The 17,139-nt window shown below is 46.0% G+C and overlaps 1 protein-coding gene and 1 long non-coding RNA gene across 2 annotated transcripts; one reads left to right on the top strand and one right to left on the bottom strand.

Moving 5' to 3' along the window:
• Positions 1 to 2,283: 2,283 nt before the first annotated feature.
• On the bottom strand, positions 2,284 to 16,585 carry LOC111976660 (minor histocompatibility antigen H13). The gene is made up of 12 exons (XM_024005666.2): positions 16,218 to 16,585; positions 14,182 to 14,280; positions 13,847 to 13,929; positions 13,649 to 13,737; positions 13,462 to 13,547; positions 12,915 to 13,040; positions 12,523 to 12,580; positions 11,083 to 11,166; positions 10,874 to 10,910; positions 10,610 to 10,712; positions 10,413 to 10,498; positions 2,284 to 3,549 (listed from the first exon to the last, which is right to left on the bottom strand). The coding sequence occupies exons 1-12, from the start codon at positions 16,443 to 16,445 to the stop codon at positions 3,474 to 3,476; spliced, it is 1,155 nt and encodes a 384-aa protein (XP_023861434.1). The 5' UTR covers positions 16,446 to 16,585; the 3' UTR covers positions 2,284 to 3,473.
• LOC139029027 (uncharacterized) lies at positions 3,811 to 4,526 on the top strand. Its single transcript, XR_011481242.1, has 3 exons — positions 3,811 to 3,890; positions 4,410 to 4,457; positions 4,502 to 4,526. It is a non-coding gene; the product is annotated as an uncharacterized lncRNA (long non-coding RNA).
• Positions 16,586 to 17,139: the final 554 nt, after the last annotated feature.

Raw genomic sequence — 17,139 nt, 5'->3', positions numbered from 1 at the left:
TCAGGTGCTTAACATACTGCTTGATAAGTTGGGCTCAAGCTTGCTGTACAACATTAAAACCCATTCAGTCGGTCTACAAACTGCCTGATAGGAAGCCCAATAGCCATCATCACTGTTACATCCTCAGAAAGAATGAGCTCCTGAGTTGGAAAAATCTTGTGCAATACACCGACGCATGTCTTGTATTCAAGATCCTAAATGGCCAGTCTCCTCCCCTTCCACTCAGTACTTTTGTTAAACAGAAAACCCAAACATATGGCAGCAGATCCACAAGGTCTGCCATGAGAGGTGACTGTATAGTTCCCTTAAGGAAAAGCACCTTAAGTCAATCTGCTTTCTGTGAGAGCTTCCCATYTCTGGAATACACTGCCATCAGACACACATAACTGCACCACCTATCACACCTTCACAAAAAACATGAAGACATGGCTAAAGGTCAATCAGATGTGAACATAATCCCTAGTTGTGTATTGCCGCTTTCCATGTTGTCTGTAGCTCATGAGGTGTGGAAACACTCTTGCTTTTATGGATTTTGTCTTGTTGCTTTTTGTGCTATGTTGCTCTGTCTGTATGCTACATCTTGCTTGTCCTATGTTGCTCTGCGTGTGCTCACTGCTCAATGATCGTGTGTATTGTTATTGTAATTGTTTTTAATAACCTGCCCAGGGACTGCGGTTGAAAATTAGTCGGCTGGCTGGCTAAAACCATCACTTTACTTAAACGTTGATTAATGTGCACTGTCCCTGTAAAYATAAAAACTCAAACTCAGGTGCATCCTGTTTTCATTGATCAGCCTTGAGATGTTTCAACAACATGATTGMACATGATTTGGAACGGCACACACCTGTCTATATAAAGGTCCCACAGTTGACCGTGCATGTCAGAGTAAAAACCAAGCCATGAGGTCAAAGGAATTGTCCGTAGAGCTTCGAGACAGGATTGTGTCGAGGCACAGATCTGGGGAAGGGTARCAAAACATTTTCTGCTGCATTGAAGGTCCCCAAAAACAGTGGCTTCCATCATGCTTAAATGGAAGAAGTTTGGAGCCACCAAGACTCTTCCTAGAGCTGGCGGCCCAGCCAAACAGCAATCGGGGCCATYGTCAGGGAGGTSACAAAGAACCCGATGGTCACACAGAGCTKCTCTGTGGAGAGATGGGAGAACCTTCCAGAWGGACAACRATCTCTGCAGCACTCCACCAATCAGGCCTTTATGGTAGAGTGGCCAGACAGAAGCCACACCTCAGTAAAAAGCACAACAGCCCACTTGGAGTTTGCCAAAAGGCACCTAGAGGACTCTGACCATAAGAAACAAGATTCTCTGGTCTGATGAAACCCAGATTGAACTATTTGGCCTGAATGCCAAGCATCACATCTGGAGGAAACCTGGCACCATCCCTAKYGTGAAGCATGGTGGTMYCAGCATCATGCTGTGGGGATGTTTTTCAGCGGTAGGGAATGGGAGACTAGTCAGGYTTGAGGCAAAGATGAACAGAGCAAAGTACAGAGATCCTTGATGAAAACCTGCTCTGGAGTGCTCAAGAACTCAGACGGAGGCAAAGGTTCACCTTCCAAGACAACGCAGGAATAGCTTCAGACAAGTCTCTGTCCTTGAGTGGCCCACCCAGAGCCCGGACTTGAACCCGATCAAACATCTCGAGAGACCTGAAAATAGCTGTGCAGCAACGCTCCCCATCCGACCTGARAGAACTTGAGGATCTGCAGAGAAGGGAGAAYCTCTCCAAATACAGGTGTGCCAAGCTTGTAGRGTCAWACCCAAGACTCGATGCTGCAACCACTGCCAAAGGTCCTTCAACAAAGTACTGAGTAAAGGGTCTGAATACTTATGTAAATGTGACATCAGTTATTTATAAAATTAGCAAACATTTCTTTAAAAAAATAACTTTTTACGTCGTCATTATGGGGCATTATGTAGATTTATTTTTTTATTTTTTTAATAAGTCTGTAACCTAAAATGTAGAAAAAGTCAAGGGGTCTAAATACTTTCTGCACTGTAACATCATCCTAAACTCCTTCCTCGAGTCGTCCATCAGATGTGCTCTCCGCGCTATCCCTCCTACAGCCCAGAATGCACTTAACTGTAGAATTTATTCTAAATAACCAGAAAAACCCATGTGTGGGTGTCTACTTCAGTACAAAACTAAAGACCTACACATTGGTTATGCTTCTCTACGGTGATATACACCAACATTTATTGAAAATAAAAATAGATATCAGCTCATAAACAAAGGCTCATAATAAACTTTGAATTACACAAGTAGAATAGGAGAAAAAAAATTGTATATTTATTGGAAATGATAGCAGGGTTACTCAACTTCACCAGGCAGAGCATGATCTTCACCTAAACACATTACTACAGAATTGCTCAATCTTTAATCCCTAACATGAAAAAGCCTTCCCCCCCTCCCCTTCTATCTGGGCCTGAAACACACTGCTCCATTCTGCAAAAGGACAGAACTTATACATAATCAAAGCAAAACAATCCCAACCTYAAGCAAGAGGAATCATTTGATCCCCTGGGTCTCCTCTCTCCGAGGAGATATGGTTCTGTCGACACGGTCTCCATCTGCAGGTACCTCTCAGTCACTGCACAGGACATAACCCACTCCTATACTAATACATTATTTCCATACAACAGACTCATCTGATTGGATATGACTGAGTATGGCGGAGTATGACTCTCAGAAATCTCATTGTGTCATAGCAAATGTCCATACAAATATCAAAATGTGATATCATGATTGCACAAGTTTAGTTACTTCCTTAAATAAGCTGATCTGAATTATAAACTATTATTACCGTTACACTGGTCAACAAGTCAGGCGGCATGTAATTCCATGCACTACCAAATTGGCACAATTATACCTTGAGAATGGTAGGTATTTAGGCCTACTTCCAGGCCAGAGGACAGTAGCAAAGGTGAAGTTCCTTCTAAAGCATGTGTATGACAATCGTAGACTCATCTCCAGCCTCCTTCACATCGTCCAATGATGTTTCATTCTCGATGAGGAAGGGATTCCTATAGCAAACCAAGACTGGACAGAAAACAAACTAAACCWTCAAACTTGACACCCGTTATCTGAGACTCCGAGAGCAATTTCTAAAATGTTCAGCTTCCTGTGGTCTCAGATTCACCCAAAAAGAAAATAGTAAAGCATATGAGTTTAAAATACTGGCGAATCAAATGAAATAGAAACAAGAAAWATCATATGAGAATGCAAAAGGGAAAGGAATACAAAACAAGGAAAACATAGGCACCAAAAAGCTGTTTTACAAACCACTTAAACTACAACATTTCCAAATGTTATAACAGATATTTAATACAAATCATCCACTTCCATGTACAGCACACAACTCCTGGGAAACATGAACACCCTTCTAGGATGTGTATAGAGAGGGCTGCTGTGAACGTGGTGCCAGAGAGTGATGGACGACCTTGTAGGACCTTTGTCGTCATTTGTCTTTTTTCTCAACCTGTGTAGTCTCTTCTTTAGCAGCAGCAGCATCTTCCGCAGACACTTCCTCATACCTGTCAGAGGGGCAGAAAATAAAAAATGTTTTTACAGACACTTCCTCATACCTGTCAGAGGGGTGAAAAATAAAACATGTTTTTACAGAGACCAGGAAAGACAGGATGAACAAAACGTTGATTTCACTAAGGCACAATGCACGGCACAATTTATTCCAAATTAACATGGTACGTGCTGATACCAAAAAACAACCAATGGGAGAGGAGTGATGATTCCAATGCTGGCCCGGGACTCCGACAAATAGATAAGACACGTCTTAGCGGCAGCCCTTGAGATGACTTAAGGGGTATCTGAATCAGACTCAACCAAAGAAACGCACAATACTTGAGAAGATAAAAAGGTTTGCGTTTAAGTCTGACCAGACAGCACCTGTGTAACTAAAGGTTTGGTTTAAACGTCTGGACCAGACAGGACCTGGTTAACTAAAAGGGTTTGGGTTTAAACGTCTGGACCAGACAGGCCCTGGTTAACATAAAAGGGTTGGCGTTTAAACGTTCTGGGACCAGACAGGAACCTGCTTAACTAAAAGGGTTTAAACGTTCTGGACCAGACAGGACTGTGTTACACTAAATAGGGTTTAAATGCTCTGCGACCAGACAGGACCTGCGTAACTAAAAAAGGGTTGGGTTTAAACGTCTGAGACCAGACAGACCTGGTTAACTAAAAGGGTTTAAAACGTCTGGAACCAGACAGCACCTGGTTAACTAAAAGGGTTAGCGTGTAAACGTCTGGACCAGACAGGACCTGGTTAAACTAAAGGGTGGGTTTTAAACGTCTGGGACCCCAGACAGGCACCATGGTTAACTAAAAAGGTGGGTTTAAACGGTCTGGACAGACAGGACCACTGCTAACTAAAAAGGTGTGGGTTTAAACGTCTGGACCAGACAGGACCTGGTTAACTAAAAGGGTTGGTAAACGTCTTGGACAGACAGGACCTGAGTTAACTAAAAGGTTGGGTTTAAACGTCTGGACCAGGACAGGACCTGGTTTTACACTAAAAGGGTTCGGTTTAAACGTCTGCGACCAGACAGGACCTGGTTAACTAAAAGGGTTTAAATGTATGGGACCAACAGGGCCTGAGTTAACTAAAAAGGGTTGGGTTGTAAAGTCTGACCAGACAGGACCTGGTTAACTAAATAGGGTTGGGTTTAACGTCTGGACCAGACAGGACCTGGTTACTAAAAGGGTTGGGGTTTTAAACGTTCTGGACCAAAGACAGACCTGGTTAACTAAAAGGATTGGGTGTTAAACGTCTGGACCAGTGACTTGCTGGGCCAGAGAGGTTTGGGGATGTTTCATTCTCCTACACCAGCCCAGTCCAGCCAGTCCCAGCCAGTCCCAAGCCCAGTCCCAGCCAGTCCCACCAGCACAGGTGGTTTGCCCCAGCTGAGTGTCTAAGCACTATTATTATTGGCTAGCAGGCAGCAGTACCCTCCACAGCACAGGGCTGAAGAGGGGCTGAGCAGCAGTCACCCCCACAGCCACAGGCGATGAAGAGGGGCTAGCAGACAGCAGTCACCCCTCCACAGCCACAGGGCTGAAGAGGGGCTAGCAGGCAGCAGTCACCCCTCCACAGCCCACAGGGCTGAAGAGGGGCTAGCAGGCAGCAGCAGTCCACCCTCCACAGCCACAGGGCTGAGGAGGGCGTAGCAGGCAGCAGTCACCCGCCACAGCCACAGGGCTGAAGAGGGCTAGCAGGCAGCAGTCACCCCTCCACAGCCACAGGGCTGAAGAGGGGCTAGCAGGCAGCAGTCACCCCTCCACAGCCACAGGGCTGAGAGAGGGGCTAGCAGGCAGCAGTCACCCCTCCACAGCCACAGGCTGAAGAGGGGCTAGCAGCAGCACAGTCACCGCCTCCACAGCCACAGCGGCTGAGAGTAGGGCTAGCAGGCAGCAGTCACCCCTCCACAGCCACAGGGCTGAAAGAGGGGCTAGCAGCAGCAGTTCACCCCTCCACAGCACAGGGCTGAAGAGGGCTAGCAGGCAGAGTCACCCTCCACAGCCACAGGGCTGAAAGGGCTAGCAGGCAGCAGTCACCCCTCCACAGCCACAGGGCTGAGGGCTAGCAAGGCAGCATTCACCCCTCCACAGCCACAGGGCTCGAGAGGGGCTAGCAGGCAGCAGTCACCCCTCCACAGCCACAGGGCTGAGAGTAGGGGCTAGCAGGCAGCAGTCACCCTCCACAGCCACAGGGCTGAGGAGGGGCTAGCAGGCAGCAGTCACCCCTCCACAGCCACAGGGCTGAGAGTAGGGGCTAGCAGGCAGCAGTCACCCCTCCCACAGCCACAGGGCTAGAGAGGGGCTAGCAGGAGCAGTCACCCTCCACAGCCACAGGCTGAAAGGGGCTAGCAGGCAGCAGTCACCCTCACCACGCCACAGGCTGAAGTGGGGGTAGCAGGCAGCAGTCACCCCTCCACAGCCACAAGGTGAAGTAGGGCTAGCAGGCAGCAGTCACCCCTCCACAGCCACAGGGCTGAAGAGGGGCTAGCAGCAGCAGTCACCCCTCCACAGCCACAGGCTAGGAAGAGGGCTGAGCAGGCAGCAGTCACCCCTCCACAGCCACAGGGCTGAGAGTAGGGGCTAGCAGGCAGCAGTCCACCCCTCCACAGCCACACAGGGCTGAGAGAGGGGCTAGCAGGCAGCAGTCACCCCTCCACAGCCACCAGGGCTGACAGGCAGGGCTAAGCAGGCAGCAATCACCCCTCCACAGCCACAGGGCTGAGAGGGAGGGCTAGCAGGGCAGCAGTACCCCTCCACAGCCACAGGGCTGAAGAGGGGCTAGCAGGCAGCAGTCACCCCTCCACAGCCACAGGCTGAATAGAGGGCTAGCAGGCAGCAGTCACCCCTCCACAGCCACAGGGCTGAAGAGGGGCTAGCAGGCAGCAGTCACCCCTCCACAGCCACAGGGCTGAGAAAGGGGCTAGCAGCAGCACGTCACCATCCCAGCAGCCACCAGGGCGGAGTAGGCTAAGAAGGCAGCAGTCTACCCCGCTCGCAGCAGCCACGAGGGGCTGAAGAGGGCTTAGCTAGGGCAGCAGTACCCCTCCAGCAGCACAGGGCTGAAGTAGGCTAGCAAAGGCAGCAGTCACCCCTCCACCAGCCACGGCTGAGAGTAGGGGGCTAAAAGGCAGCAGTCACATGGCCACGCCCAGGCAAGGCGCACAGGCGCGTCACACCAGCCACAGGCTGAGAGTAGGGGCTAAAAGGCAGCAAGTCACCCCCTCGCACAAGCGCACAGGGCTGAGAGTAGGGCTTAAAAGGCAGCAAGTCACCCTCGCACAGCCACAGGGCTGAGAGTATGGGGCTAAAAGGCTAGCAACAGTCACCCCTCCACAGCCACAGCTGAGAGTAGGGCTAAAAGGCAGCAAGGTCACCCCTCCACAGCCACAGGGCTGAGAGTAGGGCTAGCAGGCAGCAGTCACCCCATCCAGCAGCCACCAGGTGAGAGTAAGGGGCTAGCAGGCATGCAGCAACACCCTCCACAGCCACAGAGCGCCGTTAGGGCTCAGCAGGCCAGCAGTCACCCCTCCACAACCAAGGCTGAGGTAGGGGCTAGCAGCAGCAGTCACCCCTCCACAGCCACAGGATGAGCGTAGGGCTAGCAGGCAGCAGTCACCCTCCACAGCCACAGGGATGAGAGTAGGGGCTAACAGGCCAAAGGCCCTGGAACCAGTAGGAGCATTTACATAAACACACAATACTCCAAGCACGACTGGGTGGAAAATGATATCAAATCAAATTGTATTTGCACATGCCGCACATACCACAGGTGTAGTCCTTACAGCAGGGGTGTCAAAGTCAAATGGACGGAGGGCCAAATAAAAAATTTAGCTACAAGCCGAGGGCCGGACTGTTCGAATGATTCATTGAAAAATTTTTAAATGACGCATATAGTGCTAGTGAACTAATTGAACCTACTGAAAACCTAACAAATAATATTTCCAATATGATCAGATAAATAAAGCATAGATTTCTTATGGCTCTGTCAGTAATCTTTAATTTTCAACAGACACAAAAGACAAATTTCCTTTATATAAAATCCCCATACATGAACATTAAATGAAAGAAACCGTATTCAAGGCACCATCAGTAGCCTATATTTTCTATTTTAGCAAAGTGGGCTAAATTTACTTCAAAGAAAAAAACAATAATAGCAATTTTCTATCATCACTCAACTGAAATATTTTTAAAATATAATTGGTTGAAATACAATAATAAAGTGGCAAAAAATCTATTAATCAAAAACAACACTTGTGTTAAGGAGAAGTAACATGCAGTGAAAAACAAATATTAAACTTTAACTTTCTAAACTTGAACTGAGTAAAAACTCTAAATATGTGATTGCACAGTAATGTTCACGTTGTTCTGAGGTGAGGGTTAATACGTTGGTGGTGTCCCATCTTTTTCGCACAAGTTCATCAATGTTCGGGGTAAGTGCCTCTGAGCTGAGGAAATCCTCAGAATTGAGTGGAGGTGTTCAGCAGTAAGTCGATCTTCTGGTTTGATGTTTTGTTCAGGTTCATCAAGAAAACCAGTTGTTCACACAGGCTATGTTGCTGCCTAACCATAGACAACGTTTGAGCAGCCTGGATGCGCAGCTGGGGCATTGTGTCGGGGAGGAAACGGGCGAACTCCGCAGCACCCACTGCCGCATATTTTGCCCTCAGTGCATCACTGCATTGGAGGTCAATCAACTCCATTTGGAGGTTTGGTGTGTGAGCTTTCCACGTCAACAGGCAAATGGGTTAGCCGAGCAGTTCCAACCTGCTTTTTTGTGCTTCAAAGTCAGCAAATCGGCGTCGAAAGTCAGCGGCAAGCCGCATACCTATTTTATCAGCCAACTGTGCGCGTCGGAACGCACTGGTAGAGAGCTTCTCTTTCATGGTCTGGCAGCTGGGAAAGTGGCGCCAAATTTTCTTTCCGCATCTGGCGTCTCCCACAGAGTCATTTGGTTTTATAATGCCTTCACTGTACTGTACATATCAGAGATGACATTATCCCGACCCTGCAGCTGCAAGTTCATTGCATTCAGATGACTCGTAATGTCACACAGAAAAGCCATTTCACACAGAAACATTTTCGGTTCGGAGTTGTGTTGTGTCTTTCCTTTGCTGTCCAAGAACAGACAAATTTCCTCACGAAGCTCGAAACATCTTGAAGCACCCTTTCCCTGGCTTAGCCATCGCACCTCTGTGTGATAAGTTACAAACACCCATCTCCGTTTTCTAACTCCGTCAGAAATGCCTTGAACTGGCGGTGATTCAAACCTTTGGGCTCTGATAAAGTTAACTGTGCGCGTGTGATGCTCATGTACATGCTCCATTTTCAAGGCTTTACCGCACAACGCTTCCTGGTATGATATGTATTACACAAATTAAGATAAGCTGTCAGCTCACCTGTCGCGTTTTCCTCTTGCATCTTTTCCCGTATCTTCGCCACCAGTCCGCTCCTTGTGTCCACACATCATGACAGGTGCTCCGTCGGTTGTCAAACCCACGAGCTTTTTCGGCCAACGGCACGCTCCATCTCATTTACACATCTTGGACACCTCTCTTCATACAAATCATGCCCCGTAGTTGTGCCATGCATAGGACGTAAAGCCAAAAACTCCCTCTGTCACGCTTAGGCTGGAGTCCACTCCGCGGGATGAAATATTGAGACAACTGGGCAATGTCAGAAATGTCGGTGCTCTTCATCGCACAGCCAAGGAATATGCAATGAAATCTTTTCCCTTTTTCACAAGCTGCTCTTTTAGATTGATGGACACACTGGTCTACTCTCTCGGCAATGGTGTTTTCGCTTCAGACTCACATTTAAAAAGAGTTGCCTTTTTTCTGGGCAAACTTCGTCACAAACTTTAATCATGCAGTTTGTTGATGAAATCCCACCTCCGTAAATGCCGGGCTGATTTAGGCGATCTTCTTCTGCCAAAATAAAACTGGCCTTGACAGCAGCCTGGCCTTGTGATTTGCTTTTTTGAACAGAGCCTGTCGAGAGTTTGAGGCCTCGTTTTAATTCCTCTGCCTTTTGTAGCCTTTGTTCCATGTCCATTATTTCTTGTTTTTGCTCGCGTGTTCCGTTTCATAATGTCGTCTCAAGAATATACTGCTTTCAGTACCGCCACACTTTCTCCACACAAAGACACACAGGTTTTCCAGCTACCTCCGTGAACATATACTCCGATCCCACCTTGTTTGAAACCCCCGGTTCTCAGTGTCCACCTTCCGTTTTGCCATTTTTGATGGGTATCTGAAAGTTAATTTTACTGTGATGCTGACGACTGCTGTGCCAATAAATATTGAAATGAAGCAGCCTACTGCTCGGTGCGTCACCGTTGCATTGTGGAAATGTAGTATGGTGCGTGTAAAAGATCTGGCGGGCTGCCGGCTTGCTGCGGTCGCGGGCCGGTTCTAATAATAAATCAAGATCATCCAGGGGCCGTAAAAAAACTTCTCGCGGGCCGGATGTGTGGCCCGCGGGCCTTGACTCTGACATATGTGCCTTACAGTGTACTGCTTACTTACAAGCCCTTAAAAAAAGCTTTAAGAAGTGAAAAAATAAGTGTGCAGTAAAAAATTTTAAATAAAATATATTGTTGTAATCATGTAAATGATCTTTGAGTCTGGAGGAACAGTTGGATGATGAGTGAAGATAGTATCTCTGTCTCCATGCTAAATGATCTTGGAGGGACAGATCATTTGTCAAGCTAAGAGACAGGCAACCAATAGCGCCATCTGGTGCTGCATGGTGAATGAATTGATTTGAAACAGGCTAAATGTTCACTAGCACTGGTGATGAGGCTGACGCGTGAGCTTGGCTGGTTAAAGAAATGCCAGGATGGGAACAGGGAAGGTGCTATTACCTGAACATCTCAGTCAGTTCTCCTTTCAACAGAGCTACAACCACTGGGAATCCAATACAGACTGGGACCAGGTACAGCAAGGCAGGCTGGGAAGGAAGAGAGAGGCAAGACAACCAGTTGGTACCAGCCAAGTCGACATAAAGGTGACCCTTTGACCTGCATGTCATTAGTGTGACCTGGGAATCAGTGCCTCTCACCTGGGCGTGTTTGAAGGTATGCATGACCCAGATGGTCAGGCCCAGGCCAAAGATGTAGGCCAGGAAGCTGGTGTGGAAGTAGGTCCTGGTGTTCTTCTTCAGACTGGAGGGAGCAGAGACAGAACATTACACACATAACAGGWAGGGAGAGGGAGGATATGGGCCATGTTCTTCAGACTGGAGGGAGCAGAGACAGAACATTACACACATAACAGGTAGGGAGAGGGAGGATATGGGCCATGATAGAAAAGAGTTAGAGCTCACCTGACATCAAAGCGGAGAAGTAAAGCAATGAAGATACCTGAAAAATAACATGTTATATTAACATTAACAGAGTCAGAGCTATCAGAATAAAATAAGGTGTACTGGAGGTGAATCTAATACTGAAGTACTACCAGTATCTAGTGGATGTGACAAGCCAATTTGTATGTAAAATTAGACACTACTGTTGAGGGAAGAGAATGTTTACTTGCCTGGAATGACAATATCTCCCAGGCCCAGCATTGCAAATTGACTGGCGCCCAGACCCTTCTCCAGCAGGTCCTGGGGAAACACCACTGAGATGGACAGAAGAGAAGGGGGAGAAAGAGGAAGAAATCGCTGTCACTGTGTCGTCAGATGTGATCTGATTAGACACCAATAGAGCACACACACAGTACCTGGCATGAGTATTAAAATGGTGCTGAATGTACAGCAGATGTTTTACATGCTCCTGACCAATTTGACKATTTTGTCTGTTTTTTCCCGCTGATTTTAGCTTTATTTGGACCTAATGTTTCAGCCAGTGTTGGCTCACAAAAAAAGAGCTTCTGGACATCACCAACTTTGAATTTGGATGAAGATTTCTACTTCAACGAGTCGAAGGCACAGGACATACGGTTCACCCCGGACCAGGCTCTAATCCCGACACTCGGAAGAGAAAGAAGGCAATATAAAGGCAGATGTAAGCACAAGAGAGGTGCTGTGCATGTCTGTTATTAACAGCTGGTGCGCAATCGCTAATATTAAGGATGCCTCAAGGTTCTGCCGTCCCGAGTTAGAATACCTCATGATAAGCTGTAGACCATACTATTTACCAAGAGAGTTATCTATATATTTTCATAGCCGTCTATTAACCGCCACAAATAGATGCGGTCACTGAGAGCACACTCAACCAGATGAATAAGGCCATAAGCAAAGAAGAAACCGCTCATCCAGAGGCGGCTCTCCTAGAGGCCAGTACGGTAATTTAATGCAAAACAACTGAAATCCGTCTGACCTAAATTCTACCAGCAAAAAATGACTCTCGATCACCTTTGCTTCACACAGAGACMCATACAAAGCTCTCCCTCTCCCTCGATTTGGCTAATCTGATCATAACMCCATCCTCCTGATTCCTGCATACAAACAAKATTTTAAACAGGAAGTACCAGTGAAGCGCCCAATACGGAAGTGTTCCAAAGACACAGGACTGTTTCCCTAACACAGACTAGAATATTATTCTAAGGACTCATCCGATGGCATTYAGTTTACCACATCAGTCACCGGCTTCTTTAGTCTGTCGACGWCATCATCCCCACAGTGACCGCACGTACAGATTACCTCGTACCCCTGCACATTAACTTGGGACTGGTACCCCTTGTATATATACAGCCAAGTTATCGCTACTCATCGTGTATCTATTATTACACGTTACATTTTTCTGTTACTTCCCTTCTCTCTGCATTGCTGGGAAGGGCCCGTAAGTAAGCATTTCACTTAGTCCACACCTTTGGTTTGATAGATGCAGCTTTTCACAGGCAGTCTAACTAAAAGTGAAGTGTATGGCTTCAGAAATTTACATAACACCCGTTAAAGTTAAACATGAAATACTGTCTATAAAATATTGACTGCAATGACTTTACAAAAAAAACGAAAAAAGTCCCTTTACTCACACTTAATGGGTGCCTCGAACGACTTGGCCACAGTAACCATGACATTGGTGCCAAATACCTACAGGGATAACGGTTGTGTTTATTCAAGTGAGTCAATACACCCAGCTTAACGCTTTGACAGGGCCCGAGAGGTTTACTACAAAGGAGTTAGCCATCTACCTTGTTTAAACATTTGGATATCTATCAATCGAGATATTTAAGATAAACTTGAAAATTGGCATGGTCTAATTGACTCAACCAAAAACACATACCAAAGTTCAGCTTTCTTAATGAACCTGAACATCAATAGTTGTTTATCAAAGTAGCTGGATAAKTCATTGATCCTGCTTTGTAGTAAACCCCGCAGGGCTATAACCTGGTAGTACAGTAGTGGGGTGATGTGGTAGACTTACCCAGAAGACATCATAAACAAACAGCCCCCCCAGCAGGATGCAGCCAGTACTGATGTTGTTCAGGTGCAGAAGCTCCACCCCATTCAGGGCGAACGCCAGGCCAAAGAGGTTGTTGGCAATCCAGTGCTGGGAAGAATCAAAGAACACATGTTCAAAGAAGAACCAAAGAACACATGTTCAAAGAAGAACCAAAGAACACATGTTCAAAGAAGAACCAAAGAACACATGTTCAAAGAAGAACCAAAGAACACATGTTCAAAGAAGAACCAAAGAACACATGTTCAAAGAAGAACATACACAACACCCACACAGACAGAAGACTAGGAACCATATGTGAAATGTATGCACACATGACTAGGTCGCTTTTGGATACAATAGTTTGCTAAATGGCATATAGAAATAATATACGAAGACAAAACTCAGATGAACACAACCACAAGAGTATTAAACTGGAGGGAATTTTCTAGGACTAACTATAGGCTTACACCATTACCCTCAAAAAGGCTAAAAACACACACATCCTTAATATACTGTCATTTTAACTGACCTTCTTGAGGATGTACCACACCCCAACCACAGTGCTGATGACCAGGCAGATCATGTCCTTGGTGTCAAACTCATAGTTGACAATCTCTGTTGGAGGGAGGGTAATCAGTGACATATTAAAACACACGTGCTTTTACAGTGTATTAACCATATTACTGCTTCTAGCGCTCATTCCGTTTCCGCCTCACCTTCTTTGGWCTCTCCCGAGCCCTGAGTGAAGAGCAGCTGGTACTGCTTGATGGGAATGTTAGCAGGGAAGATCCTGTTCATGAAGGGACTAATGGACAGATGGGGGGGGGGCACAAATGATGTTGAGACTTTCAGGCTATATCCAATGTCATAAAGTGAAAGGAGAAGCTAATAAAGTGATGAAACAAAGCTCTCACCTCATTGTATGAGACAGTGCCAAAATCCCCAGGACAAAGAAATACATTGACAGCAGCAAGTTGATGTACTCTTGAGAGAAAACCTATGATTGAAACAAAACCAATTTATTACTACTCCACTTACACAGCACTAGTCTCGCTCACTTTAAAATCAGAGAGCTGAAAAAGGGAATACAGTAAAAGGGAAAAAGGGAGTACAGTAAAGCAGAGGTACAGCGCTATGTGGGAGATTGTTGGAGTGAATAGCAGTAGATTACTACATTGTAATACTGCAGGAAATGATTCAGAACAAAAACAAGTGATGCAGGGAGGAGGATGATGATGATGATGCTCACTTTGAAGAAGAGATAGAGGCCGAAAAGGGTGCAGCTGGCAATGATGGGGAACCGTGCAGCATCTCTGCCTGTGATGGTCTCTGGCATGTCTGAGGAGTTCTGGAGAGAGGTACAAGGGTTGATGTGAGTGGAAAAGCATAAGCAGCACGCTTCCTAAGTTCCTTCAAAACACACTAAATAATCAATATGCAAATGTTTTTTTTTTTTTGGGGGGGGGGGGGGGGACTTTTTTTGGGGTCGACTATGTCCAATGTGTAGAAAAGCCGTAACTTAGCTATAAAAACAGCTAAATGGTGTCTCTGCGGCGGCCAACAGGAGGGCCTACCACCTATGAGCCCCATTTTGAATCCGGAAAAAATAAAATCACATTGCTAAAGTTCCACTTCAAAACAGAAAGCACTAGAATTGATTGTTTAAAGAGACAATCTTTGTTTCATCACATCACAGACTAATTCATCACAAAATAAGTAGTTAGGTGACTGACAAACTCAGGCAGGTTACATGTTCCGTGTCCCACTAGAGATAGGCCTAACTGAATGAAATGAGCAAATCTGCACAGGGAATATAATTAAAAATGGGTCAATGTGGTGCGATGAGCAGCAAGGAACAAGACAGGACTGCAACGGGCGAGCGATTAATTCCATCCAACTCTAAAGACCTCATCTCCAGTAAAATACTAGAGGCCTTTGACTTATCACCATCTGTGCCAGTTTCTTCTTGAGCACAGTCATTGACCCTTATCAGCGTACACCCACCCCGTTCAGTGGGATTCTGGTCCAGGGGCCTTAACCTGTACACCAAACAGACCCACATGCTCATTGATTATGGGCAAAGCAGGACAATGAGGCCCACACCTTGACACTCGGTGCCTAATAACCAGAATGATTTCACACACACAGATGGGAAACATACACGCATAGCGACACAGTCATGACGCATCTTCCAGATTGCCACGAACAATGTGTCAGAATAATAAAAATATCTGACTGTTCTGATCATCAGTTCTAATACTCACTCTGTACTCATAATCGCAACCATTTTCTCCAGCAACCTAAGGACGAAATAAGTGCACAGAAAGTCATTAGCGGAGTATATTTAAAGGGTATAGTAAGTKATCTATAGTAAAAGCGCCAGGCGAGATTCTGGATGAGGCAGCAACCAACCACAATTCAACACCACACATGAAACGCTCTTTAGCAGAGTGCAAGTTAGTTAACCACACCACCAGGAAAGTAGCTAGTTTAGTTTCACGCCACTCAAGAAGCCGGTCCTCTCTAATCGGTCATGTCATCAGACAACCAGGTCGTGCATCATCGGTTTCCGTCCACCCACCGACTGAAAGACCAGAAGTGATGGCAGTAAGGACACGTGTAGTTAAGAGAATCAAACTAGGATTAGCATATTCCTACTATACATTGAGCACAGGGGTCTTAGAGAATTGTTTTAAAGCCTAGCTAGAATTGAACTTTGAAACAATGTTAGCAGAGTTCATGTTATCTAAACCTATCCCGATTATACACACGCCAAAACAAAATGCCCTGAACCTTGTACACATCTCAATCACCTGCTACAAGACTTGTCAGTAACACCCTCCTYGCTGAAATGATTCGAAAACATCTTGCGAACTAGCTCAATGTCAAGATTWAAAAAWATATATATTGGCTACTATCAACAATAAACGAATCTAGTTAGCTAGGTGAGTAAACTACCAGGCAAATAAGATGAACATATGGTACACTGATAGCCCCAGTCAAGGCATGCCAGTCATTCACTGTGGTTACCTAGCCATGATTAGATAACTGGCTGGCTAACTACATCATACTGGTCTGGATATGGAACACAAACACTGATTGTGGAATGTGAGTGACAGCTGGCTAGTGTTTCACGATACGTGTGCGTGCACTGGACAGACTGACAGGGGAATGAGGATCATTGCCTCCGTTTATGGCCCAACAGTTAGCTAACAGTGGGAACCTAGCTAGCCGAGTAAACTARCTAGGTACTTACTTGTAAAATTGCATTCATGTTAACATTACCTTGCTTTTGCCGCAGCTGACGGACCGCAGTGCACCGAAGAAGATGGGCAACAGGGCCATGAACACAAGGCTGCCATATGCCAGTGCTGTTCCCTCCGGTGTCGCCACAAACTTGGCCACTGTCGCGTTGACAGCGTCGGTACCATTTGAGTCGGTTGCATTCAGTCCGTCCAGAGCGGGAGGTGAAGTTTCGCTAGGTAAGACCGATCCTTGATTAACATCGGCCATGTTTTCAAGTTGTCCACCAACCCAACMGAGTCGTATACGCTATTTGCCTGCTATCAAGACGGCTTGTTCCTACTAATGTTGGATTCTCCTTTGCTAAGGCCACGTTTCCCAACTCTGGCAATTGACAAGCCTCTTCCTTGTTACCTCACTTGTCAATATTGTTTCAAACCCGTACTTACTGCCGCCCAGTGGTCTGGGTAGACAGATCCTCAAACAACAAAATGTGGCCTACTTTGTTTTAAAATCAATTTCGTTTTATTCAAATACTGGTGTACAATACATGCATTGAACATTTACAGTGACAATGTAAAAACCACATCACATAATAGAATGTTTTAAAAACCTAACTGAATTTGAAATATTACAACCATTAATTTACAAAATAGATGTTACTAAATGCAGAAGTGGTGGCTTCTGGAATCTGTAGCCTTCCATTCAAGATATTATACGTCAAATACCTGAAACCGCATGTCAGAGCAGAGCAAAATTGGGATCAGCAATCCAACACCAGAGCAAATCCATAGATATGTCCCTCATCTCCTTTCAATTCATTGTGCCGTCAATTTGTGTAGTGATAAATGTTGCTGTCTCTAAAATGTCTGCAATCTCATGGGGACCAGTCAGACAGAATCACTGTTTATTAGAGCAGTGGTTCTCAAACCTCTCCTCAGGGACCCCCAGCAGTTCCATGCTA

The sequence above is a fragment of the Salvelinus sp. IW2-2015 genome, linkage group LG17 (genome assembly GCF_002910315.2).
Source record: "Salvelinus sp. IW2-2015 linkage group LG17, ASM291031v2, whole genome shotgun sequence".
NCBI classification, from domain to species: domain Eukaryota; kingdom Metazoa; phylum Chordata; class Actinopteri; order Salmoniformes; family Salmonidae; genus Salvelinus; species Salvelinus sp. IW2-2015.
Note: the sequence above shows the minus strand (reverse complement) of the source record. Positions and strands in the feature narration are given on the sequence as shown.